Source organism: Lissotriton vulgaris, chromosome 1_1 (genome assembly GCF_964263255.1).
Source record: "Lissotriton vulgaris chromosome 1_1, aLisVul1.2, whole genome shotgun sequence".
Taxonomy (NCBI): domain Eukaryota; kingdom Metazoa; phylum Chordata; class Amphibia; order Caudata; family Salamandridae; genus Lissotriton; species Lissotriton vulgaris.
The window spans coordinates 949,726,029-949,753,896 of record NC_141685.1 but is presented as its reverse complement, the minus strand read 5'-3'; the positions used below and the strand labels follow the sequence as shown (position 1 = coordinate 949,753,896).

Sequence of the window (27,868 nt, the reverse complement as noted above, 5' to 3'; positions counted from 1 at the left end):
TATGGTGAAAGTGTCTGGTGGAACCCACAAGTGGATTCAGGAAGAGATGTACCTGCAAGCAGAGGATACAGAGTCTATGCCACTCTGGAGTGACCAGGAGGCACGAAGGAAGAATGCCCACTGATCTCGAGTGGTGCAGGGAATACTGACAATGACCTTGAAACTGCAGCTGTGCAGATCAGGCGACGCTGTGGCTGACCAGGAGCCTGATACAAGCTGTCCAAATTCGGAGGTCAAGAGTTGAGGGGTCAGTGTCTGTCCGAAGCACCAACAAGACTTGTTAACTGCAACCAGCGTGGAAGTCGAAGAATGTACAATGTTTGGAGCAGTAAGGTCCAGGAGACTCACCAACAAAAGCTGAGTCAGGGCAGGCCCCAAGCAATCAGGGAAGCCCAAAGAATTCAAAGATGACCCTCCAGAGGACTCACAGGCAGGAGGCACTGGAGTAGCAAGAGTACCTCGAGCAGCTCACCAGAGATGCAAGCCCACGGTGCAAGTGATGTGGTGAGGATGAAGATCTTGGTCACAGGAGATGCTTGAGGTTGGGGCTACTTGGAGCCCGAAGATCTTGGTGGAAGGAAGCCAACAGGCCTTTGCAACAGCAAGTTGACGTGGTGCACAAGGGCTTGGTTCCTGTAGCTCCAGCGAGGGATACTGGCCTCAAACTCGGTGAGAGGACAGGGCAGGCTTTGAGGGATGTGAAGAACCACCACCTGTGTTGCTGAGCCTTTCGGAGTCTGTGGAAGCCAAGGATCAGTAGACTGATCAGCTTAGTTTTGGTGCCTTCAGATGCAGGGAAGTGACTCCTTCACTACATGGAGATTCCTTCTGGTGTCTTGGATGCCCACAGGCCTTGGCTCAAAAATTCCTTGTTTTCTCCAGGCACAGACCCCCGAGGAAGGGTCCCAGACCCGAAATGCATTGGGTTTATAGGAAGTGATGAAATATGATTTATTTACTAAATCATGGAGTTTATGTTATGATTGAATAATAAATAACGAAAACTGATGAACATTGGATAAAATTTCTCGTGAATGATTTAAGAATGAGGAATTCATGGATGACCTAACGGTCTAAGTCAAAGAGTGCACACGACCACCAAAGGTGGGATTCTCCACCTTTTCTAGCAAATCATTTGAATAATAGTGTTCCTAGACAAAACACTTTACGAGTAGTTGCACTAAAAATCAAACTTGGAATAAATTCATTAATCAAACAGTTAAAAACGAGTGCACCAACGGATCTTGTATCATGTCTCACTTACATCCCAGGAGAATGGACATCGTAGGTTATAGGGGTGTCTTAATCATGCAGGGGCACCCTCACACTCAGAACTGAGCACCCTGCCTTCAGGATTGAAAGGCCTGTTCTAGGGGTGACTTTTAGGTTTATGGGGTAGTGACCTCAGATATAGGTAAACCTATATCTTTTGTTAGTGGTGCTAGCACCAGCTTACACAAGCTGCAATGGCAGGCCTGTCGTTACAAATTGAGTGGTCTCCCATGGGTGGCATAATGCATGCTTCAGACCATGAGGGAATCCTGGTGTACCTATGGCCCCGGCTACCTTAATACCATATACTAGGGACTGCTAAGTGTAAACCAGTGTCCAATCTGGGATGTACCTAAGTACTTACCATACCAATTTAGGGGAGAAAGTACAGAGACTGGGAGCCGGATTAGCAGGATGTCAGTCAGACTAGTCAGGAACAACATTACATCAGGCAGAAAGTGGGGGTAACCATAAAAGCAGATCCTACTTTCCTGCAGTGGCTGATCCTTGCTGGCAGATCCTTGCTGGTAAAAAATTATCTCAATCCAACCTTCGTCTGCTCCTTCATCCTGATCGACCATCTCCCAACAATGGAAAATTTAAGGAAGCGTGACTATGCACAGAAACCAATACTCTACTAAATCTCTTCAATTTAGACGTTCTAGGGGACCTAATCATTTGCTTTCATATGAAGGAGTAAACTAAACTGAAGTCGTCATGTCCAATCACAAGGTTGTTATTCTCTGACAGTTCATACCTGGTCCCACTCACGCTCACGCTGCGGGTCTCATATTAAATCATATTCCCTCACGATGACATACCTTTGCTACGGACCACTTACCGGTCATCTGGAGTTGGTCATTACAAGATCAACATACAGATCTATGCAAACAACTCAAAAACAACATCAACCTCAACAACTCCACATACAAATAATGAAAACATTGGACTTCCCAACACGTAACTCCCAAAGAACTCTAGGCAATATGAAACCACAGGATGTATTTGCCTTCTACCACTTAATTCCCACTGGTCTGGACAACCAGACACTGATAAAAGACCCATCTCGTGGTAACATGGCACAAGTCGTAAAAAAAGAAGTGGGGGGACGCTGTCACCGGAAGTGTTATCACGACAGGAAGTGACGTCACGAAAGGTGCCGAGCTCCTCGTCCCAGAGAGGCCAAAGAGTGAAGGAACCTGATTGCAGATTTGGCTGCCCTCCAACTGGACTTACTGGTGCAGGACGCTACTCATGTAGCAGGACACATACTGGACCCTGTTTTTTCCAATATCCCAGACGTCCAGATCGAGCGTCCTGTACCCATGGGCTGGACTGACCACTTCTTGATCAAAGGTAGCTGGATGCTAATACAACCTTCTAAGACAGTCAAGTCCACTCTAACGTTCAAAAGACCTTGGCACAAACTCAATTTAAACGATTTTCATGCCTATCTGAGAGAGACCTTTGAGGAAGATCTGGCTGACCCTGAGGCCGCTTACACCGCCTTCTGTAACTGGATTGGGGGGGGGCTTGATGCTCTCATCCCTGCCAGATGGATCAGGGGGCGCAGCTCCATCTCCAACCCTTGGTTCTCAGATGCTCTTAGAGCACTTAGAAAGGAGTGTAAAAGAGCCGAGAGGATTTGAGAGGAACTATGAAAGTGATCTTAAAATAGTGTATCTAGCCAAACTGAAACACTACCACAAAATGATCTGTACGGCACGAGCAAATTTCTACACCTAAAATATTAAACCCAGTTCTAATCCCACGAAGTACATCTTTAAGATTGTACAAGATCTGAGGAACACTAAAACCTCAACTTCCCATGTAGACTCAGCACAGCAATGTGAGGAGCTGGCCTCTTTCTTCACAAACAAAATGCAGAAAATTTACGCCACATTCCCTCAGCCTCCCCCCACTCCGAGTCCTGTCACGGTCAGGGAAGGGATCTCTACTTTGACCATGATACCTGAGATTGCATGTGACGATCTTAGGAAACTTTGTAAGAAGGCCAAATCCGGTTCTCCATCCGACCTTATGAGGCCAGCTCAGTTTTTGGAATCTATGGAGCTTGTACAAAAACCTCTAGGTCAGCTACTTAATCTATCATTTACCACGGCTATAGTACCCCTGGCCTGGAAACAAGCTCTGGTCTCTCCTATTATTAAAAAGCCTACACTTGATCCTTCTTTGCCTGAGAGCTTTAGGCCAATCTCCCTGCTCCCATGGGTCTCCAAGCTGGCAGAGGCCCACGTGAACGAGGTGTTATCTCGGCACATGACCCTCAATAACATCCTGGACCCGTCGCAATATGGCTTCAGACCGGGTCACAGTACCGAGTCCGCCTTGCTAGTCTCCACTGAGTATTTAAGATCTACTCTTGACGCCGGTCAGAGTGCAGCACTTATATTATTAGATCTCAGCGCTGCCTTTGATACGGTGTCCCATGACATCTTGTTGTACCGTTTGGAGACCATTGGGATCACTGGCCAAGCTCTGGAATGGTTCCGTGCCTTTTTGTCGGACAGATCCTTCCGGGTGTCGGCACCACCTTTTTTATCTCAAGTTCATTCCATCCGTCAAGGTGTTCCGACTATTAGTGCCTTACACTGGCTACCAATTATATCAAGAATTCAGTTCAAGACGCTTTGTGTGGCATTTAAGATTCTGAAAGGTACTAGCCCTGAGCTTCTCTGTCTCCTCCTAACTCCTTACATCCCCCAACGCAACCTTCGCTCTTTGGGCCAACACCTGGTGACTATACCTAAGTTCAGACTTTGTTGTGTTGGTGGCCGCTCCTTTCGACTACTAGCGGCTAAATTGTGGAATTCTCTGCCTACATCTATTCGCTGCATTGATGAACCATTATTATTCAGGAAAACCATCAAGACCTTCCTTTTCCCTTTGAACTAGCATTCTCTGTTCCGCCTATCAGTCTCCTGTACAATGAACGGTTAGCGCCGGGACGCCCCTTAACTGGGATAGCTGTGCGCTTCAACAAATTTATAACATAACATAACATAACATAACAAGTCCAGCTGTATTTATTGAACTTGTGCTTAATTGAGGCCCCTTGAAGGATTGGGGGCTGCAGGGACTTGTGTTCCACCCCTGGACAGAACTTGAATATGCGGAAAAGATACATGTGATGTATATACAGAAAAAACCTGGAAATGTTCTTTTATCATTCGTTTGTAATTATGTAAATGTTTTCTTTTTGTGAAATAGGCCTTTTTACCTTGTAAGTGAGAATTATTATATGGGCATGACATCACTTCTTAGCGGGGCTTTAAGTGGGCAGGGTCTCACCGGTGCTTAATAAAGGAGGCCTCGTGTCTCTATCGGTCTCCGTTTTGTGCCCTGGCACAGGCGGTCCGTTTTTCCGGGACTGCAGTGACAGCAGGCAGGTGGATGTAGGCAGTGTATGCATGTACACCGCTCAATTCTCACTAGTGGAGAAGTTACTGCATGACGTCATGCCAGGTGAGCCTTGTAGGGGGAGGGAAATTCTTTATAGAGTCATTTTCTCTCTGGATTTCCCTTCTCTTTTTGAAACTCGGGAGCAGCAACATTGTCGTGGTGACACCAGGCCTTTACGTGGAAGCTTTTTAAAAAATATTATATACAAGCCATAGTTGCTGCTTATTTATCTTATGCAACTACAACCATTGACAAAGCCAAAAGTACTGTCTTCTTGTAAGTATGATGTTACTTGTATAATATATCTGGATGTGATGACAGAAACAGCAAAATTGAAGTCGAGCGGCACACTAAACTAGGCACAGATTTTTAAACCACGCCCTTAATTACATTGACCACGCCCCCTTGAGAGACCACCCCCCCCAGATTTTTCATTCCACATGGAACCTCACTTCCTGAGACGTCATTGTGATTTACATATAACGATCCCCCATGTGTGTGTGGGGGGCACACACAAATTATTTTCCTTAGGCCCTGCGCCTTGGAGACGGGTGGGGTCGGGCAGACAGGAGGGGCGGGTGCTGGCCCTCTGCAGGGGCTCCGGGGATGTCTCCTTCCTGCAGCACGCTACAATTAGAACGACGGTCGGAGCTTGAAAGGAACAGTCAAGGCTTGGAAGAGGGGAGGATCGATACCAACAAGACATTTTGGCAGGAACCGGACCACCCGTCGATCCTGTGCCATCGACTTTCAAAAGAAAAAAACCCACAAGAAAGCGAAATAAAGCCGCCTTGTGGTGTGTGTGAAGTGCTCTCCGCGTCGCCGGGGTGCACCAGTGCGCTTCACAAATAGCACCCCAGCATGGGGTACCCCCAAAGATGTCACTGGGTACATGCTCCGAAAAATGACGGGCAATGGGAAGGGCACAGGAAAGTGTCGTCGTACCGTCGCCTCCCCCCACACCCCCACTACCTACCTACCACATGGCAGCTATGCGAAGGTTCCAGAAAGAAAGTTCACAGGGTTTATGTACTTGCTGCAGCAGAGAGGTGTGCGCGTGCAACCTGAGGGGCATGGGTTGTATTCAGTGCTTAAAATAGAAAAATATAAGTGTACTCTCCAGTTAAAAGCCCCACGTCACTCTTGAGAAGTGATGCGCCCTCCATCTCAAGATAATAAAGTGCAGGTACTCAGTTCCGGACAGTACCGGTTCATTTAAAGCACTGGTTATATAATTCCAGAAAGAGACCATTGTGGGTTAATTTACCTGCTGCAGGGCACGCTATACCACCAGATATAGGGCCATATGTATCAACATTCTGTTTTGCGATTTCTAATTAGCGATTTTTAAGGAATTGCTATTTAGAAATCGCAAAATGGTATGTATGTAGAAATTCGCTTCTTTTTAGCGATTCCTTAAAATTCCTTAATTGCGATTAGCAAATTGCTAATCGCAATTAAGGAATAATTTCCCATTCATTTCTATGGGCCAGGAGGCCCATAGGAATGAAGGGGAAATTTGCGATTCGCAATTTGCTAATCGCAAATTGAGAATATTTTCAAGGGTGCAGGATGCACCCCTGAAATTTGCATGGGTGCACATGTGGCGCACATACATGCCCTAAGGGCATGTATGTACGTCTCATGGCACTTTGAAAAATGAAAAAATATGCATTTTGAAAGAAATTCGCAACTTACCACCAACTGGAAGTTGGTGGTAATTTGCGATTCCTTAAGGCCAATTTGCGAATTTTTTTGGCTTCTTACATTGCATTTAAGGAATCACAATATTTGCGATTCCTTAAATGCAATCGCAAAATAAGGAATCGCAAATTTTGCGATTCCTTATTTTTAAAGCACATTTCCTTCATACATACCATTTGTCCAAATTGCATTCGCAAGCGCCGAAATTCTGCGAATTTCGGCGTTTGCGAAGTCAATTTGGCTTGATACATATGGCCCATAGTCCCAGCTTCCAAACCAAAGGAGACTGCACAGTGGATTAATGTATCTACTGCTGAAACTTCCTAGATCCCGCAGGGTCAATCCCAAAAGCACTCAACCTTTCGTTCCTCCATGGTCGATAAATTGGTGCCCTGATTGAGTTGAATTGTAGGTAATCTGTTTGAGAACCCAAAGCCAGGGCTATGATGCCATATTAATAGAAGGAAATTGTGTTTTTTTTTTACCCAAGAGCCTTCTCAATGTTGGGACTTGTAGGAGGCACTAAGGATCGCGAAGCCCAGAATCCATTTTGTTGTTGATTCTAAAACAGGGCTGCCTGGGACTGAGCCTCATGAAATGGGGTCTGTTGGCAGCCCTGTACATACAGTAAGCAATTGTGATACGGATATGTGGCAGATTTCAGGGCCTCAGCTGGATGGGACCCCCGGGCACAGCTACCCCCACCTCTGATAGTGGGTTCAGCTGTGTAATGGCCCCGCCTGAGCAGTCGAAGCCTTTCAGTCTCGTTTTAGCTGTAATTTGCATTTTGATGCGCTTGGATTGGAGCACAGCGCGGGACATTGTTGGCTATAATGAAACAACCTTTGCAGAGAAAATGAAGACATTCATTTCATTCAGGCCTGCTGTGCACGCTCACAAATGTATGTATTTACCTTTTACAAATGTCAGAACGGCGTCTCGTTGCCCACCCTTCACCTTAGCAGCAATCTGTTCTTTTTCTCACCCTTGCCTCCTCCTCTCAGGTTTTTTCTAGAACCCCTGTCCATAAACAGTCTCTCCTGCAGGACTCGCCAACTGCCCTCCACTATCGCCACGAACAGCCCTCTCTCCATACTTCCATAATCAAGCTCTTTATCTCCAAATCACGCTTCTGCCTTCACAACCTTCCCTCTCGCCCCTTCATGAGCTCACTCAGCAGTAGCGGCTCAACCAGGTAAAAGCGGTAGGGCAGGGCAGGGCACGGTGGTGGAAGTCGACAGACGACTGGTTATGTAATATTAAATAAAGAAATAAAACTACTTACCTTGCGCTTGCCGCGCGCACAGGCAGTGGTTTTATTTATTTCTCTATTTAATATTACTTAACCGGTTGTCTGTCGACTTCCACCACACCCATCCTGCCCCGCCTCACCGCTCTTACCTGTGCGAGCCGCTACTTTCACTTAGACAGAACCCCCTCCCCATGTTTCATTCTATTTGAGTGGAGTGGTGTGGCTCACTGGTTAGAGGTGGCAGACCCGGAAGCAGAGAACGGCCCGGGACCAGGGTTCAATTCCCGACGCGGCAGGGTTGTGGACCAGGGTCAGCAGACTCAATAATTCTCGCCTCGGTGCCTACTCTAACCAGGAATCACACTCGGCAACTCTGGGCATTAGCTTGCCTCATCTCTACAACGGCTCCCCACATTCGCCAGGGATGCCTGGTTTCACGTTGGAGATACCCAGTAGGGACCATCTCACAGGGATAGCCAGGACGGGTTCCCCAGCGGTCTACAGCACCACGACGCCTCAGGGCAGCAGTGCGCTTTACAAGACACATACATTTACATTTACATTTATTTTATTCTGCAGTCTTCGATTCTTGATCATGACAGATATTGTGTTTAACCTGAACCAGATTCACATCTTGCTCTTCCTCTTGTAGCACTTCTGATGAGTAAATCAGAGGCAAAGAGTCAGCCATCATATCCATTTGGGATTGCCTAAAAGTCACAGTGGACAAGAACGGAGTGGACGCCCTATTACTTCTGTATTTATCAGCTTCATTTGCCACTGCCCACTCCGACACACTACTGCAAAGACTCCATCAATATGTGAACGTGCTCTAAAATGGATTGCTTCTTACCTTAGAGACAGACAAAGTGTGGCCTACTTACCACCTTTCATGTCAGCTCCTCACACTCAACGCGGTGACTGACATACTGCATCATATCACCTCTTTTATTCAACATCTACCTACCCCCATTAACGGACCTGATTACATCATTCAACCTCAGCTGTTACAACTATTCAGATGACACCCAAGTCATTCTAAAAAAGTATGGCCTGGAAGACCTCTATAGCTTAAAACCTGATGACAGCCTTCATAATGAAACACATGGATATGAGCAACATCTAAAGCTCAAAACATGTAAACAGACGTCATGACCTGTGGACAATGACAAAAATACCACCTAGCGCCATATGGGGCAACAAACTTGGGGCCCTGCAAACATCCAGAGAAGTCAGAAACCCTGGGGAACCTTGGATGGAGACTTAGCCTTGATGCCATTTGTCAACAATGTCACAAAGACCACCTTCTACACAATGAAAACACTGAGTCGCAACTTCCCATGCCCTAGATACAATAACAATAGCAAACTATCCACACACTTGTTTTCTCCAAGCTTGATTATGTCAACGGCCTATACCTTTGTGCACCCATATTCATCATAGGCAAAATGCAACTTCTCTCCACCGACACCCAAGAGAATAGATGCCACCTACACACAATGACTCCTTGGCTACATAGAAGGGCAATCAATGTTCAAGACTCTCTGCATTGCCTACAGAGTCTCTCAAGGATAGGAACTGTTATACCCACACTTTAAATTCAAGCAATGCAAACAAAACAGGACACCTGGCACCATAGATCATCGTACCACCTCAAAATAAGATATCAGCAGGAGGGGCTACTTTCTCAGTACAAGCCACCAAGGCCTAGATGTAGGTAATTTTATTTTACCACTTCTTATATACCGAATTTTACCGATTCGGTATTTAAGAAGTGGTAAAATAGAGGGGGGGGGATGTAGGTATTACAGAATCGGTAAATACCGAATCGTTAAGATTTGGTATTTACCGATTCTGTAAATACCGATTCGGTAATGCTCATTGATTCCTATGGGCATTGAAGCCCATAGGAATCAATGGGCATTACCGAATCGGTATTTACCGATTCGGTAAATTTACCGATTCGGTAAAATTGGCCCCCTACATCCCAAAAACCCATTTACCGGTCGGTAACGACCGAAATCCACCGTTACCGGCCGGTAAATGGCCACCTACATCTGGCCCTAAGTTCTGTAACTCACTACCAGGTAACATTTTAAACATTTACAAGCATATACACTTTAGAAGACAGTTGAAAACATGGTATAGCCAAGATAACTACATCATGCACCAACCCTGGCATAGAACCCAGAAAGCTAATCATACCTTCAAGTGTAATATATGGTTTCAGCAACAAAGCCTGAGGCACATGCAAGATGTATACGCAACTGTGAAATTATTCTTCAGATGTCAAAGTTCATTGTTATCAAAAGTGTAATCTTTATTGGTCCTTCGCCCACTGCCAACACGTGTTTCGTCATCTGTTTTACATAGGCCAGACATATGTCCTCAGCGTGAAAACAATCAACCTCTGACATAATATATGTTCTTCTCACGACAAATTCTAATTGACAGTATTTTCTCAACATCGGAGAACACCCCATTCACAAGTTGTTTAAAAGAAAACAGAATAAATAAACATACAACCCTGTTCCAAATACAGTATAGGTCTCAGATGTGTCTCAAACACCATCAATAGTAATTCACATAAGACATATCTTCTACAGGCCTTGCCGATGACTCAGTACTGTACCAGCCAATAAACCAGCCATGATCAATTGAGCAAATAGGGAATAACTGAAGAGATCTGTCAAACACTACTGGCCAATCCAAGGACTCTGATCTAGTCGAACACTGAAGGTCCCAACAAGCTACACATTATGACAGTTTCTTTATGTCTCACAATGCCATTCAAATATGGGATAATAGTAACAAATTCTATTCCAGCGGATCTCCCCATCACTTCTCTCTTCAACCATGCCTGATCAGGGCCAAAAACTTTAATTAAAATATCAGGCTGTATAACTCAGTGCAGTAACTAGCTAAGCAGACAATGATCATAAGAAATAGCATAAAAGGACTTACAGAGCTGCTTAAAGCTGCCAGCTGACTGAAAACCATACACTGTATGTCTGTCTCTCACACCTCTTCCTTCAGACCACTGCTAAGCGATGCATACCATAACATGATAACCGCACTTTGCCGGTCATCAGGCATGACATGGAAAGACTTCTTACATAAGATCACAAAACAAAGACAACACACTCCCCAACCACACATCCTACACAGTATAGTATGCTGCCTATGTAGACCAGTGCTTGACAGCCACACATTAAGGAAGTAAGTGCAAAATAAATGGTGCGGCACAATACAATATAAAAGTAAGTCACACCTGCTCATTGTGACTAGGTCTGCCTGAGCTTCTCCTACAGCAGAATGACTTCCGAACACACCTGAGGAGAAATCACTCGTGGTATGGGACCTGTGCCCCAACATTTCTCTGCCCCTTTTGTATTAAAACATTCTTCCCACCGCTTATTCATCGGCTGGTTTGTAATCTTTCAATTCTCAAGGGCAGCGCTGCCAGTTACTAGTAAGACCCAAATATCATATGTAAGGGAGTGTGTATATATACTATTTGAATCACTGCCCACCGCACCAGCTGATAGTGCAACTCCTATTGGCCTATTATTTTCCCTGTATAAGTAAGTATGTTAAAGTGCAAGCTGCCCCTCGTCCAGTTACTACTACATATGAGCTTCTATCACTACAAAAACTAGATCAACCAGGTAAATATTAAATGTAGTATGTAATTCACCCTACACCAACAGTACATCTACAATGACCATAACCCGTCAATAAAAATAAATCGATTAAACAAAATTATATTCAGTTAAACTATTTAATTAACCTTAATGTTACCCTAATGGCTAACCTAATCCTAAATCAAATCAAATGAAATTTAATTACTATTATTAACCTAATAATTATGTTAACCCTGACCTTATCCTTATATTATTATTTAAATACATTAAATAAAAATGAACACAAGCCTGATGCCAATGGAAACCCAGCCATTCGATTAATTTCAATTCAATTACATAAAATTAAATAATGTAATCATCAAGCTGGTCTTCAGCTTAAATTATTTTATATTTTAATTAAATTAAATAAAAACTATTTCTAACGTAGCCAAACAATTAACTTAATTTGAACAAAATTAATTTAAACATAACCTCCTTACCTAAATTAAATTACTTAGAAATTAATTAAATCCTATTGAATTTGTCATACTTAATGTAGTGGCATCCTCAGTGGGTAGTATTTACGATCTAATGGCAACTCGTGGATGTCATGTATCTGAGGCACTGGGGGCAGAGCACACTTGTATCAGTCCCCATATCAGCCCCACTGCTGTGTACTGTGCCATATTGATCACAAGAAGATTTGTGCAGTACTTCCGAAATACCAATAGACACCTTGTAATTTCCATTTATTTCAACCTAGCATAATTCCACCTTATGGAGAGATGGGACCTGTGATAGGCAGTGTGAGCCTTTGGGGCACTGCCTATTAGCCGTGGTAGCAGTGCCAGTCTACTCAAGTTGATCTCGTTATCATAAGAGCAAAACGGCCTTTTTGGAAAATCAAGAGCTTTCCCAACGATAAGGCCAGTGGATGTTACACCTCAGAAGGGGTTGGGAAGAGTCAGTCCAGTGTTTCATGCTGCTAGGCGTATAAGTTAGTCTTTTCTCTAACACCAAGAGCTTTGAGACACCTTCAGACAGCTTTTTTTCCCTCCTCAGTGAAATGTTTTTTTCCCATGGAGAAACCGTTTTCTCTACACAAACACCAATTTTAGTGGTTGATTCTTCCCCATGTCATCCTGAAAAAGGATTTATTCTTTTTTCAGAAGAAAATTCACAACCTTTCCTAGCGAAATTTGCCATTTCTTGGTGCACAATTTAGTCAACCATGCCTCATAATTTGTTCATCCACTGCCACATAATTCCATTGGACCTGGCTATACCATACCATAACGAAAAAGTTTAATATGATTTCTGCTGAAGGATCCCCTTTCTGAAAGGGGAGGTAATAAAATACAATAATACCGCTCTCAATCAGCAGGGCAGCAACCGTGGGCGCTTTGATGCAGACAGTTGACCAGGCATTTACCCAAAGACATTAGTGGCCTTTCTACTTCTGGTAACCATTCGCTAGTCTTTATTTAAGGCAAACAGGCCACAAACAACGATTCCTCTACAAAGCGAATTAAGAACAAAGATCCATGGATCAGTACTCACAACTTTGAAGTCTTCAGGGGTGCACAGCATGCCCTGAAAGCGGCAATCAAGCAGCATGTCCCGGATGTCGTGGCCCGCCCGGCTGTAGAACTCAAACATGCTGAAGGGTTTAGGCTTGAAGTTTCGGAAGTTGGCCTTCTCCTGAAGGACATTCAGAAGGTTCTCGTCACCCATCTGAGTGTCGGGGATTTCATACCTGTGGAATGGAAGAAGGTCAGAGAGCTACATGTCAGCCAATTGGAGTCCACATCAGACACCTACCCAATAGTCCTTGAGGAGGCCACTTGAGCATTTACCCATCAGCCCTTGGGAAGTCTATGTTAGCCACCCAACTGGTATTCAAGAGGGAGCTCATCTCAGATAGCCATTATTCAGTGCTTGGGGAGATCACATCCACCCCTTACCCATCAGCAAAATATGAGTCTATGCTATACACCCACTCATCTGCCCTTGGGGCATCTACATCAATCAGCCTCCCATCACCCAAATCAGCCAACCGGGAGGCAACAATAGACATCCATCCATAAGCTCTTGCAAATTCCAAGTCTGCCTCCCACCTGTCAGCCACTATGGAGTCCACATCAGTCAACCACCCATCAGGCCATGTAACCAGCCAAAAAGAGCGGGTACACTGGAAAATGACAGCGAGAGAAGACAACGTTTATGCAGATGTATGAACGTGCAGTACAATTAGCAGGACAATGTCACGGCAAACACCGGGAGATGGTATAGAGCTCCAGGACATGGTATAAAATGCCAGCCAATGCTATACTATGATTGGTGATATTATACCATGCCAATAGATGTTTTGTAGTGTTTTTAAATGCCTTTAGACATGAATTGTTAGAGATCCTATGCAAGAATAGGAACTGTTTTTAAATGCTATGTGACATTTTGAAATGCCAGGAGGTATTATAAAATTCTGTGGGATGTTGTAAAATTCCAGGGAATAAGGGGAAAATGCTGGGAGGTCTTATAAAGTGGCAGGCAATGTTATAAAAAGACTGAGAGTGTGAAATGCCAGAGAGGGTATTAAAATAAATGGGTGCTATAAAACACTAGGGGACAATATGAAGTGGAAGGGATGTTATGCCAGGAAAGCAGATGTTTTTAAATCTTATGGGATGTTATGAAATGGCAGGGGGTGTTACAATGTTACAGCATATAGGAGATGTTGTGAAATAGCAGACAATGTGAAATGTTGGGATATTGCATACTATTTTGTCACGTTAGAGAATTCTGTCCCTTGATAAACAGAATGCCAGCAGATGTTATGAAACAACCAGGAATGTTCTACAGTGCAGGAGGAAAGTAATACATACAAGGTGTTAGACTTGGCACCCTTGCTGTGGTTTCCCCCTAACCTTTTGCCTTGAGACTTCCTGTCTTTGCTGACATCGTTTTTGCTGGTCTTAGGACTGCTAACCAGTGCTAAATTTGCTTGTGCTCCCAACCTAAAACATAGATTTGCTTATACCCAATTGGCATATTTATTTACTTGTAAGTGCCTAGTAAGGTGGCATTACCTGTGCCCAGGGTCTGTGAATTAAATGATACTTGTGGGCCTGCAGCACTAATTGTGCCACTCACTTAAGTAGCACCTAAACATCTCTCAGGCCTGCCAATGCAGCCTGGATGTGTAGTTTTTGAACTGCACTTACGACCTGGCAAAATCAACCTTTTACCAGGCCCAAACATTCCCTTTTAATACATATAAGTCACCCCAGGGTAGGCCCTGGACAGCCCAGAGGGCAGGGTGCTATGTGTTTAAAAAGTAGGACATGTACTTTTAAGTATTACATGTCCTGGTAGTAAAACACTCTAATTAATTTTCCCTACTGCAAGGCCTACCTCTCCCACAGGACAACATTGGAATTACCTTATTACATTTTATAATTTCCAAATGAGACCAAGTAACCAGTTCCTGATTGTTGTTTCTGGGAATGTAATGAACAATCCTAACTTATGGTGAAGTCAGATTTTAAAGTACAATTTTGAAAATGCCACTTTTAAAAACTTGCATTTTCATGTCTTGGCCATTTGGCGCATGCAGCATGTCTCTGGGTCCCTTGACTGGGTGTGGGTGACAGTTAGGCGTTGTGTATTCCTCCTCGACAACCACACACAATGGGGAGCTTAGGTGTGACTGGATGGGCCATCACTGACAGGAAGGATGTGAGGGAGGAGCTGGACCCAACCCTACTTACACTTGAATAGGCTGTGTCCTATCTCCACACAAAGGGCTGTGAACCTCCTATAGTTAGTCTGGAACCGGGCCAGGAACGCAGGGCAACTGTGCACTTCAAAAGTATGCCTCTAGAACCTTCTCCCCACTTCAAAGGCACAACTGGATATAAATGCTGGACCTCAGAAACCACCATTCAGAATACATCTGGACCTGTGAATACTCTGTCAGGAAGAAGGACTGTAGTGCTGCTGAAAGGACTGCCACTCTGCTCGACTGCTGCTCTGAATGACTGCTACCCTGCTGCCCTGATCTGCTGACTGAAGCACTTTTCTCACTGTGAGAAGTACTGGACCTGCATCTCTTGAACCCAGAACCCAGAATGACTCCAAGGACTAGTTGGCTGGCCTCCTGATCTGAAGCCTCAGGGTCACAACTGACTTCCAATAACCTTGCACCTGCACCTGGACTCTGCCATTTGTGAACCTACCGTACCAAGTAGTGCCACCCAAGTCCTGGACCCTTTAAGTGAGCTTAAGGTACTCTACCAGCCTCTGTGGTTCCAGTGGAACATATGCATCACCTCTTCTGTGCGGCGCAAACCCTGGCAGAACAGACATATTGCTACTGCTTCATGGATTGGGCCCATTGCAAACACCAGTATCGCATCGTAGCCCATCAGAACTACCGATGCACGACCCATTCTCAGCGCAGGCCCTCGCATCCCTTGTTGACGCTAGCCTCGATGATGAACGCTGGACCCAGCATTGCAGCCTTGCAGCTCTTAAGAACAGATGCATCAGCCCGATTGCCTGCCACATCCTCGACACCAGACTTCACATCACAAACCTTGGCAGTGACCCTAGCATTGCAACCTTGCCGCACCTCGTAAGTGGCGCATCGCTTCAGCTGCTTAATGCATCTTCGACTAGGATCCTCGCAGCTCTCCGCCGAACAGGATTTAAGGTACTTTGTTGAGCAGGTGTAGCTGGGTCCATGTAGCTAGCCTGTGCCCAATAGCCTTCGGCCTCAACTTGTGACTTTGTCCTGATCCGATGTTGCCAGACATTCATGATTTGTGCTTTGTGCTTTTTGGAGCGATTTTTTCAAAAATCGTTAAAACTGCAAATCTCCGGGTAGTATCATTGGATTTTTGAAATTGCAGCCATGTTCTATTTAATAAAAGAAGTTCTATTTTTGTACTTCAAGTGGAATCCCTTTTGTGTGCTTTTTTCACTTTTTTACTGAGTGAAGTGTTGCACGAATACTCAGTGGGGGTAAGGCGGAGGAGCATCGCCCTACTGCTCCAAAGGAAAGAAACAATGATAATAACTATCATTATCATTGTATTTTTCCTTTAGAAGTCAGTGGCTCGCAGAGCAGGGCTGGGCATCACAAGGAGGGTGGAGTGACTTGCACTCCCTAAGTGCGCATGACTGCATGGAGTTGGCTTGTGTTTCACCCTGACAAGGATCGTGGTTCCTGCTTTACCAGGGCTCACACCCCAGTCAACCAACAACCCAATGTCTTACATTGGTGATCAGCTGTGAGGATTAAGACTTGTGTTTGTGCAGTGCCATACGGTGACTGTGTGTATGCTACCATCCCATATCTGACACCAATTGAATTTAAAATATCAGTGATTGGCATTTTTGCTTTTCATACATTCTCTCTCTGACTGTTGTGTCTGAAACCAAACCTGTAAGAATGGAGTTTGAGCTACACAATGGCCCAGTTCAATGAGTTCTGCAAGGAGAGGGGACTTCCAGAAGGGAGCACCACCAGGAAGTTGGAGCTCCAAAAGGCACTTAGAGCTTGGGCGGAAGGCAATCAGGCATTGGTTGGAGCCACAGAAGGGGATAACGGATTGGAAAGGCAATAACACAGCCTGCCTGAGGCATATCCTTCAGCTTAGAGGGATAACGTGACCCAGAGTTGGAACTCCCTGCCAGAGCAGAGAGCAGTGTGTTTTCTAGAGGTCTTGAAGGTGGAGAGGGAGTTTAGGCTGCACATGGCCCAGTTGTAAATAGAGGACAAGAAACTGGCCACGGAGGCAGAGCAGAAGCAATTGCCCGCGGAGTAAAAGAAACTGGCCATGGAGGCAGAGGTAAGAAAAATGGCTCATGAGAGGAGCCTCAGAGATCTGGACATAAGGGCTAGGCAAGCAGAGCCCAGCAACCATGGTGGCAGCATATCCGGAGGGCCCTCGGGAGATAAGAGGGTCCATATTCCAAAAGTTCTGGTGCTTGACTTTGTTGTTTGGGATGACGTTGACAAGTGGTTCAAAATGTATGAAATTGTTTTACAGATGCGCAGGATCACTGAGGAGGATTGGGGGGTAGTCTGTGGGAGCACATGCCAAGTGAGGGGAGGGACACCCTACTGCCCCTAGAGAGGTGACAGAATAAGGTATCCCCCCATAAAGCAAGCACTTGTTAGGAAGTATGGCCTTACCCCAGAGAAGTTTAGGCAAAAGTTTAGGGACAGCCAGAAGCTGCCCCAGCAGATCTGGGCCGATTGTGTGGACTCTTTTTGCAAGGCACACAATGGCTGGGTGAAGGGCATGAAGTGAATGATTGTCAGGGGTCTGTACAATTTGATTGCAAAGGAGAACATGTTCAGTCTTTGTTTTGCAGATCTGCGCTAACATCTGATTGAAAGTAAGCTCACTGCCCCCAGGCAGCTTGCTAAGCAGGTGGACCACTGGGAGGACAGGTTTACAACCAGAAGGAGGGGAGACAAAAATAAAACTAATGAGTTCTCTAAAGTCCCCCAAAATAGTTCCCAAATGTCAGGATTCCCAACCCCAACTGAGATGAATAAGTGGTTCCCTGACAGTAAGTCTTCAGGGAAAGCACCCCTCTGGAGCTATGAGTACCAACAGGAATGGCAGTTCCAGGGGGATGCCAAGTATTCCAAATGGGCCTAGCCCCCAACTGGGGGGTAGTCTCAGAGCAGGTAGTAACTAATGTATTCCACCAAGTTGTTGCAGATGACAACCGCCAGAGTCACCACCCAATAACTCTGGTTCCCTTTTATTGGGGGGGTCTCAGGTTCTTTGGGGATAGTTGTGGGTCCGCCCATGCCTGTGGACTGTCTACTTGGCAAAGACCTGGAGCACACTATTTGAAAGGAGTTGGAGCTCCGGTTGTACTTGGAGATGTTAGGGTCACCTGAGTGGGTGTGCATGACTACCCGGTCCATGGCTGCCAGAGAGGGTAGTCAGGAGGACCAGGAACCTGACAAAATTTCCCAGATGCCTGCTAAAAAGAGGAAGGGCAAGGGACACGGGAAACCCGCTCCTGAAACTCCCACGGTCCGGGAGGAGGCTGAACCTGAGGGGGACGCCCCAGAGTCTACAGGGCAGGTGGTACCACCCTGGAGAACCTACCTGAGCTAGCTAACTGGCAGTAGAAAGGGAGTTCCACCAGAGAGGAGTTCTGCAAGGTGCAGATCAAGTGCCAGGACTCTTAAAGACCTACAGTGTCAGGCCAAAGCTCAGGCAGCTGGTTACACCTCTGGTGATTTCCTGGGACAATGGTCTCCTGTGTAGCGAGTTTAAGGTTCCTGAGCATGGTGCAACACATGTGTTGGTGGTCCCCCTGTGCTACTGGGCCTTCCTCCTCGAACTGGCTCCCAGTGTACCCCTAGCAGGTCATCTGAGGCAGGACAAGACATTTGACAGACTTATCACCCACTTTTACTGGCCTCAGATAAGGAGGACCCCAGATGCTTTCTGCAGGTTATGTCCTACCTACAATGCCATTTAAAAGTCAGGAGGGAAGCGCAAGGCTCCCCTTCAGCCTTTTCCTGTGGTTGGCACCCCCCTTTGAAAGGGTGGGCATCTACATTGTTTGGCTTCTGGACCCAAGACAGCCATGGACAACACAGTCTTGGTGGACTGTGCCACTTGGTCCCCAGAGGCTATCCCTCTGAGGACAGCGACTTCACCACAATGCGCAATGCACTGATTGAGATATTTACCTATGTGGGGTTACCCACAGAGGTGGTGTGAGACTGTAGTACAAACTTCACATCAGCGTACATGAAGGCTCTGTGGAAGGAATGTGGGGTAACCTACAAGTTCTCTACTCCGCACTACCCCCAAACCAATCGGCGTGTTGAGAGGTCCAACAAGACCCTAAAGGCATGATCATGGGCCTGTCTGAGCCCTTGGCGTGAAAGTGGGACATACTTTTGCCATGCCTGCTGTTTACGTACCGGAAAGAATCAGTCTGGTAAAGGGGGGCAAGTATGGGAGCAAGCTCCCAGGAAGGTCCCCCAGGATGTGGTCAGCTACATGCTGGGACTCCATACCCAGATTAAGCATTTCTGGAAGCAAGTCAAGACAAATCTGGAAGCAAGCCAAGGCAAATCTAGAAGCCACCCAGGAGGTCATGATTCATGAAACAGTGGTATGACCAGAGGGCCACTCTGATCGAGTTTAAACCTGGCCAAAAAGTGTGGAGGGTGGAGTCTAAGTAGCCCGGGGCCCTACAAGACCAATAGTCAGGGCCCCATGAGGTGAAAGAGCACAAGAGTAGGTCACCTACCTTATGGATCTCAAAACTCCAAGGAACCCTTTAAGGACGTTGCACGTCAATCACCTCAAACCCTACTTCGAGAGGTCTGAGTTAACCATGCTCCTGGTCATGGATGAAGGGGTGGAAGAGGAGAAAGAACCTCTTCCTGATCTCCTTTCTTCCAAGCATCAGGATGGGTGAGTGGGTGTGTCAGCCTCTCTAATACACTGACCCTAGAACAACAGAGAGTCTGCTGCCAGTTGTTGGGGCAGTTTACCTTTTTAATCTCTCTAACCCCAGGACTCACTACATGGTGTACCCAGGATATTGACACTGGGGACAGCACACCTATGAAAAGTACAATGTACAGGTTGTCTGATACGGTGAGATCCTGCATCAAGAAGGAGGTCTCTAAGATGCTGGAGATAGGGGTTACTGAGCCCTCAAACAGCACTTGGTCCAGCCCAGTGGTGTTGGTCCCCAAGTTCCTCCAGTTTCCATCCCAGAACTAAGGTTCAATGTGGACCACTGGGACTACTGGGGGCTCAATGCAGTCACCAAGACAGATGCTCACTCCATCCCCAGAGCTGATGACCTCATAGATCAGCTAGGAGCTTCAAAGTTCCTCAGCACGTTTGACTTAACATCTGGGTACTGGCAGATTGCCTTGACTGAGGGGGCTAAAGAGAGGTCCGCCTTCTCTACCCCAAAAGGCACTTCCAGTTCTGGGGCATGCCCTTTGAGTTGAAGAATGCTCCTGCCACCTTATGGAGGTAGGTCAACCAGATCCTGGTTGGGTTGGAGAACTACAGTACAGCCTATCTAGAAAACATTGCAGTCTTAAGCTCTAGCTGGGATGACTATTTATGCCACCTCAGGCAAGTGCTTCAGGCTCTGCAGATGGGAGGGCTGCTTATCAAGGCCAGTCACTTCCAGATAGGGAAGGAATCTGTAGTCTCTTGGGTACATCAAGTGGAAGGAGGCAAGGTGCATCCCCTCCGGCCCAAGATTGAGACCATTCTGGCTTGGAAACCACCAAAAACCCAGACAGAAGTGTGAGACTGCTTAGACCCCACCGGTTATTAACGGAGATTTGACAAGGGGTATGACAACATGACTGCACCTTTGGATGGAGCTGACATTCTAGAAGCAGCCCAGACAAGTGATCTGAACAGGGGTGTGCCAGAACATTTTTGCCAGCTTGAAGGAGGCCATGTGCATAGCACACATGCTCAAGGCCCCTGACTGCTCCAAAGAGTTCATTGTACAGACAGATGCATCAGAGCATTGCATGGGGCAGTGCTCTCACAGCTAGACAACAGGGCCTAGATCAACCTGTAGCCTTCATCAGTAGGAGGTTGTTTCCTGGGGAACAGAGGTGGAGTGCAATAGAGAGGGAAGCCTTTACAGTAGTCTAGGCACCGAAGCAGCTGAGACCTGTTTGGTGCTTACTTTGGTGTTCAGAGAGACCACGGATATTTGGAAAAAGGGGACCCCTATATAATACTGTTGCACTTGCTATACATAGGGAAAATGTAAGGTTAGGAAAGGTCTATAGCTAAGTGACAAAGTAGAAAGATACAAATTAATTTACTGTTTTTTTAAAAAAAGAATCCAAAATGTTATACATCACATATATTTATATGATGTATAAGTGTCCAACTGTATATAACACAAATAAACATTAAATATTTCTGATATGACTTTATTATTCTTTTTTTGTATATAGATATAAACTTTTATATTCTTTCTTTTCTTTATTATACTGTTTTGTTTTTTTGAATAGTTGTTTTTTGTTATATATTATTCAATTAAAATTACATAGAAAAAGATACAAATTCAATAGACAAAGACACTGGTGTAGAATGTTGAAGGCAAAGCGGTAGACACCACTACGTGCGTTTCGGCTCTTGAGCCTTCTTCAGGTGACCGTCTATTGTTCTATAAGTAGTAAAAAGACATACATAAATAACTATGCAAGGCCTACATCTCCCACAGGATAACATTGAAGTTACCTTATTGCATTTTATATGGATAATTTCCAAATGGGACCAGGTGACTAGTTAATGTTTGGTGTCTCTGGAATTGCAAAGAAAAATCCTAACTTATGGTGACGTTGGATTTTAAATTACAATATTGAAAATCCTTCTTTTAGAAACTTGGCATTTCCTGACTTAATCATTTGGTGCCTGCAGCCTGTCTCTGGGTCACATGACAGGGTGTGGGTGACCGCTGGGCTTTGTGCATTACTCCTAGACAGCCACACACAATGGGGAGGCTATATATGACTGGATGAACCATCACTGGTAGGATGGGAGGGAGGAGCTGGACCCAGCCCCTCTTAGATTTGAATAGAATCTGTACTGTCTCCACAGGAAGGGCTGCATACCCGCTGTAGTTAGTCTGAAGCTGGGCCAGGAAGGTAGGACACCTGTACACTTCAAAGGCATGTCTCTAGAAGCTTCTCCCCATTTCAAAGCACAATTGGGTATAAATACTAGACCTCAGACCCCACCACTTCAGTACACTTCTGGACCTGTGTAAAATCTGCCAGGAAGAAGGACTGCCTGTGCTGCTGAAAGGACTGTCATTCTGGTGGACCACTGCACGGGAGAACTACTGCCCTGCTGTACTGCCTTTGCCTTCTGCCCTCTTCTCTGGGTGATTCTGTTATACCCATAACCCAGAGGAACTGAAAGTGCTAGTTGGCTGGCCTCCTGATTTGAAGCTCGAGGACACATCTGTGAGTCTACCCTGTCAAATGGTGCTGCCCAAGTCCTGAGCCCTTGGAAGTGGAATTAAGGTGCTCTGCTAGCCTTGGTGAATCCAACAGAACCGCATCTCAACTCGCATCACAAGCCCCAAGTCATGATCGACCGTGAGGCGACAGGCACTTGCATAGCAACCTTGCCACAACTCAGAACAGACACATCGCTTCGGCTGCAGGACACTTTTTGACGCAGACCTTTGCAGAGCTCTGCAAACCAGGATTTAATGTACTTTGTTCAGCGGGATTAACTGGTCCGAGCAGCCATCCTGCATTCCATTGCGGTTGGCCTGAACTTGTAACTTTGGTCCGGTTCAGCGTGACCAGATATCCACAGCTTTTTGGAGCTATTTCACTAAAATGTTTTCAGTTACATATCTTCAGTTCTACTGATTGGATTTGTGTCTTTTTGGTCTGGTTTATTTATTAAAAGAAGCTCTAGTTCTCTTACTGGTGTGGGATCCCTTTTTTGTGGTGTTTTTACTTTATCACTGTTTGACGTGTTTCACAAATACTTTACACATTGTATCTAAGTTAAACCTGACTGCTCTCTGCCAACCAACCAGAGTGCTGAGCTTGGGTTGATTTGGAGTTGGCTTTTGCCTCACTCAGACAGGATTGTGGTTGTTGCTTGACAAAGGCTCACACCCCAGTTAACCAACAACCACATGTCTTACACTAAGAAATGTTATAAAATGTTTGGGTGCATTATAACATATTTGGAAGGAGGAGCTGGAAATTAAGAATGGGTATTGTGAAATGCCTATAATGTTATGGAAGGTGTTGAATGCCAGAAGATATAAATAATTACCTAAGAGATATATGTGTGTGTGTGTGTGTGTGTGCGTGGGTGCATGTGTGTGTGTGTGTGTGTGTAGAGAGAGAGAGGGAGGCACACAATACATAATGGTATCTCTATGATATGGTCCAGTTTCACCACCAAGGTATTCCAATGATATAAAAAATTATGAGGCCTTGAGCAGAGTGGTTTGTAAATATCAGCATAAACCAGAGATAGCAATATTGGACCATATTACATGCTAACTCCTATGCATCTTTTACATTACATGTATGTTTAACGTTGATTGAAAATAGCAACTGAGGGGGTGCGTGACTTTGACTGCAATGCAGCCGGCCTGCCTGCCTGAGCTTTAAAGGCACGGCCCCATGTGTCCAGTAATCCTGTGTCATCCGACCCCCTGATGTCAGACTGTGGGCATGTAGTGACACAATCCTGACTGGAGGGGGCTCTGCGAAGCTGGGTGTCACTTGAGGCCCGGAGAACACAGCTACAGCCACAGCCTGGGAATGCGGGAGGAGTCCGCAACATGGCAGCACATGTTTGCGGCTCTGCAGGGCTCCTCTCCTGCTGCCCCTGCTTTGGGTGGTCAGTCGTCGGGTCCTTGGAGGACCTGCCTTTGTGGCAGAGTGGAGGTCGTTGCATCTGGCCCTGTCTGCAGCCGGCAGATTTTGTGGTTTGTTGGGTGTCCACACCACAGAGAGTACCCTGTCTCTGCTGGACCTTCACCATGGGGAAACCAAGGGCTGATAGACCCATGTCACCTTCTGGGACCAGGCTCCCCTCACAGTCTGCATATTACCATTGCAGAGCCTACCCTCTGGTGGCTAGAGGTGGTTCGTCACAGACAAGTGGAGCATTTTGGCAAAGTTCTAGGTGAGATCTCAGAGCTCAAAGGGACTCTTGAAGCCAAGACTGATAGAGTGGCTCTGGATATGGGCCTTCTTTGGATGGATCATAGAAAACTGGAGGACCGAGTGACCACAACAGAGGTGAAGATGGAGCGTATGGATCCAGCCATTGAGTAGATGCAGATCCAGCTTTGGGATATCATGGAGTTGGTAAGTCACTTACGAGACCGGGCGGAAGATGCGGAGGGCCATTCTCGGAAAAATAATATCAGCATCACAGATCTGCTGGAACTTGCGTTTGGCCCATGTGCGGAGTTGGACATGAAGCAATGGCTCATTCAGCACCCTGTCCTTCTGCTCAGTGAAGAGGGCCCATGGGGTCCCAGGTCGGCCCTTGGACCCAGGGGCTCTGTCTTAGCCACTGGTTGCGCAGCTCTTGAATTATAGGGACAACATTCTTCAGACCGCCCACATGTATGGCTCATGGGCAGTGGATGTCCACAAAGTTAACCTATTCTCAGACTTTACAATCTTGGTCCAGGGAAAGAGGAACTCCTTCCTCCAAGTTAAGACAAAACTCCACCAGATGGGCCTCCGCTACGCTCTTCTCTTTCCTGCAAATGTTATCATGAAAAAAGACAATACCACTCTCTATTTTATGAATCCAGGGGAGGTGTGGCAGTGGCTGGAGTGGGACGACATTCCTTGAACTGAGCTAGGCGAGTAGAAGGTGGACGGGGCTGAAAGGCGCAAGAGGGCTGTTTTGGGGGTCTCTGGTTGGCACAGGTAGGTACTTGTGACAAGCAGGGACGCTCTCCTCTAGTCAGGACAAGGGAATTACCCCCTTAAAATAACCCCTGCTCACTCTCTAGGCGGCGTGGCGCGAGCAGTCAAGGCTAGTTCAGAGGCGATATAAGTTAAGCATCTGCGACCACTTACAGTAACCCAGTGACAACACTACAAATGGACACCACACAAGGTTGTATATCAAAAATAGTTAGCTTTTATATAAAGACTTAGCACAAGACAAAATAACGACAAAATTAGCCACAATACTATTAGCAATTCTTGTTAAAATGTGTAGTTTTAGAGTTCTGTGCGATTCGTACTCTCTGTCCGGCTCTCACAGCAATGTAAAATAACACAAAGAGTCTAACAAGCGAAGCGGACACTTCGGTCTGAGGCGTTCAGGATGTTGAGTGAGTCGAACACAGTACCTTTTAGTGATGAGTCCGGCACGGACGGTCGTTTTAAAAAGAAAGCGGGGCACGGTGCGTTGTCCTCCAGTCACGGTGCGAGCTCCGACTCGTTGATGTCATCAGTACGAGTCGTACAGTCTAGAGCCGCGTTGATCGAGGCGGACGGTGCTTTCAGCTTACATTGCGGCGTACGAGCCGTACTGCGGGCGCTGCGATGTTCAGTCTTGGATGCGGTGCGAGGCGATGCGACACGGACGTGCGAAGCGTACCCCCTTTCAAGTGCAATCGGCAGACTCGAACTCAGCGGCAGTGTACGTGCCGTTCCAACCAGGATGATTCGATGGAGCAAAGCGTTGTACGCGGCGTTGCTGGCCAGTCATGGTGCGAGCTACGGCTCGTTTGAGGCACAGCGTCGCGTTGATTGAGGCGGACGGGCTATATACAGTGCTTTGCAGGACACAAGTCGATTGTACGAGGCGTACACAGCTCCCGGCCTCGGCAACTATGGAAAACAGCGTTTCCCACAACTCTCTTCGAGACGGATAAAGTCCACTGGTCCTGGGACTTCGTTCAGGGGGCAATCTCACTCACAAGCCCTTGGAGATCTTTTGCACAAGGTGGAAAATAAAGTTTTTCAGTCTTTCTCCTCTCCTTTAGCAGCAAGGCAACCACTGCAGGACAATCCCCCAGGTCAGGGACAGTATTCCTCCTTCAGTTTTCCCAGTTCCTTCTCATCAGGCAGAGGTTTCTTCTTGTCAAATCTGGATCTAATTTCTTGGGAGCAGGGTCCCAATACTTATCCCCCTAAATCCTTTGTTCCTCTGGGGTAGAGGGGCCTGTGCCCAGCCAAAACCAGTTCTTGAGCACTTTGTTGACAGGGCTCTGACTTTTCATTCAGGGAGCAGGCTAGAGACATCAGACACTCCACAGGAGGTGGAGCCAGCATTGTGGTGGAACGGCACAGTCCTATTCAGAGCCCAGGTGCACTTCTCCCACCCATCTGGATGTAAATCTCTCTATTCACCACCAGGATACCTAGCCCCGCCCTCTGGAATTCCCCAGCCCTGTCACTAACAGAACCAAGACAGCAGATACAAATCCTAGCAGAGACGGGCTGAAATGGTTAGGCAAGCAAATACCTACTTTCTAAAAGTGGTACACAGAATATTAAAGTAAACTTTACTAAAATATGTATTTTATCATTCTGAGTTCAGGCATACTAAACTCGAATTTCTATCATGTTCTCTGAGTCGGTTAGGATCATATAATGTAATAATTCTAACAGCCCATTCTGGCCTATAGAGAACAGGTAGCCTTGCAATAGTGAAAAACGAAAATGGCTGTAATTCACTATTAGGACATGCCACACACCTCAGGGCTTGTCCTACCTTATACTTGCAATGCACCCTGCCCTTGGGCCGACCATAAGGGTAGCTAACATGAAGGTAAGGGAAGGTTTAGGGACTGGCAAGTGGGTGCACTTGCCCAGTCAGCATGACAGTACCAGACTGCACGCAGGCTCTGGCAGACCTTACATACATTTTGCAAGGCCGCTTCTGTGGGTGGCACAACCAGTGCTGCAAGCCCACCTGCAGCATTTGGAATTACAAGCCCTGGGCACTCCTGGTGCACTGTATTAGGGTCTGACAGTAAACCAAATAAGCCGATCATAGAATCCAATCAATATAGCAATTTACACAGGGAGCACTTGCACTGTGGCACTGGTTGGCAGTGGCACAGTGCTCTGAGCAGCTAACACCAGTGAAAACATGTGAGGCACAGCAACAAAAAGTGGAATGGAGACCCATGCCAAGGTGCCAGGTCTAACAAGGGCGACTTGTCGTAAGGACAGAATGCTGGGGAAACCCACAACGCACCAGGTGGAATCAGCAACGGTGCAGCTGGTGGCAAAGATGGCGACCTATAGGGATTCACAGGGAGCGGACTCAGGGGACATCCCTGAGCATGATAGGGATGACCTTGACTTATTGGACATTGATGCGGAGCAGTTCCTGAGACAGGGACCAATGGTTACACCTATGAGTATGGATATGATGGGCCAAGGCGTTGCCTACCTCCACATGTGAGCATTTGGTGTGAGCCGACCTTTGGGCCCAGGGGCGTGGCGTTGATGCTCGCTCTGAGCCACTGTGGACTGCACGCCGTGGCAGTTGGGTCCTGTCGCCCCCCGCTGGGAGCACTTTTTTACTCCTACTGCAGGATTTTATCTTTAAGGGGACTGAGGGGGGGTTGGGTAACAGACTTTGCCTTAGTTAGGGGGTCGGCATAGTTGACTTATGTCTAGGAAATGCGGAAAGGGGGTGGGTTTGACAGGGCAAGGGTATTGTTTTTAGTGAGTGAGCGATTGCAGCATATGATGGGTGCACAAGGAGGGGAGATGGTACTAGGGGGATGGCCTGCAAAATGTTTCTGAACCATGGGGGATTGTGGGGAGCATGGCTTCAAAATCCTTACATGGAATGTGAACTGGTTGGGGAGGAAAATAAAGCGAGGTGTGATGGCACAATGCATTAAACACATGACCCCTAATACCGTCTTCTTGTAGGTACCCAACTTGCTGAGGACAGAATGTGGGTTTCTTGGGTGGGGGCAGTACGTTTCCCTGATCACTCAGGGTTTACACTGGGTTCCCAAGGTGTAGCTATTTTGATGTGGCAGACCCCCCCATTTAAGATCACCTGGAGGTGGG

General features: G+C 46.4%; 1 protein-coding gene across 1 annotated transcript in view; it reads right to left on the bottom strand.

The window, feature by feature from the left end:
• The window catches only part of ASIC1 (acid sensing ion channel subunit 1), a 547,380-nt gene that overhangs the window by 432,373 nt on the left and 87,139 nt on the right, over window positions 1–27,868 (bottom strand). The window contains exon 3 of the mRNA XM_086959338.1: window positions 12,835–13,030. Within this exon, the coding sequence (XP_086815464.1) occupies window positions 12,835–13,030 (196 nt within the window). The remainder of the gene's footprint in view (window positions 1–12,834; window positions 13,031–27,868) is intronic.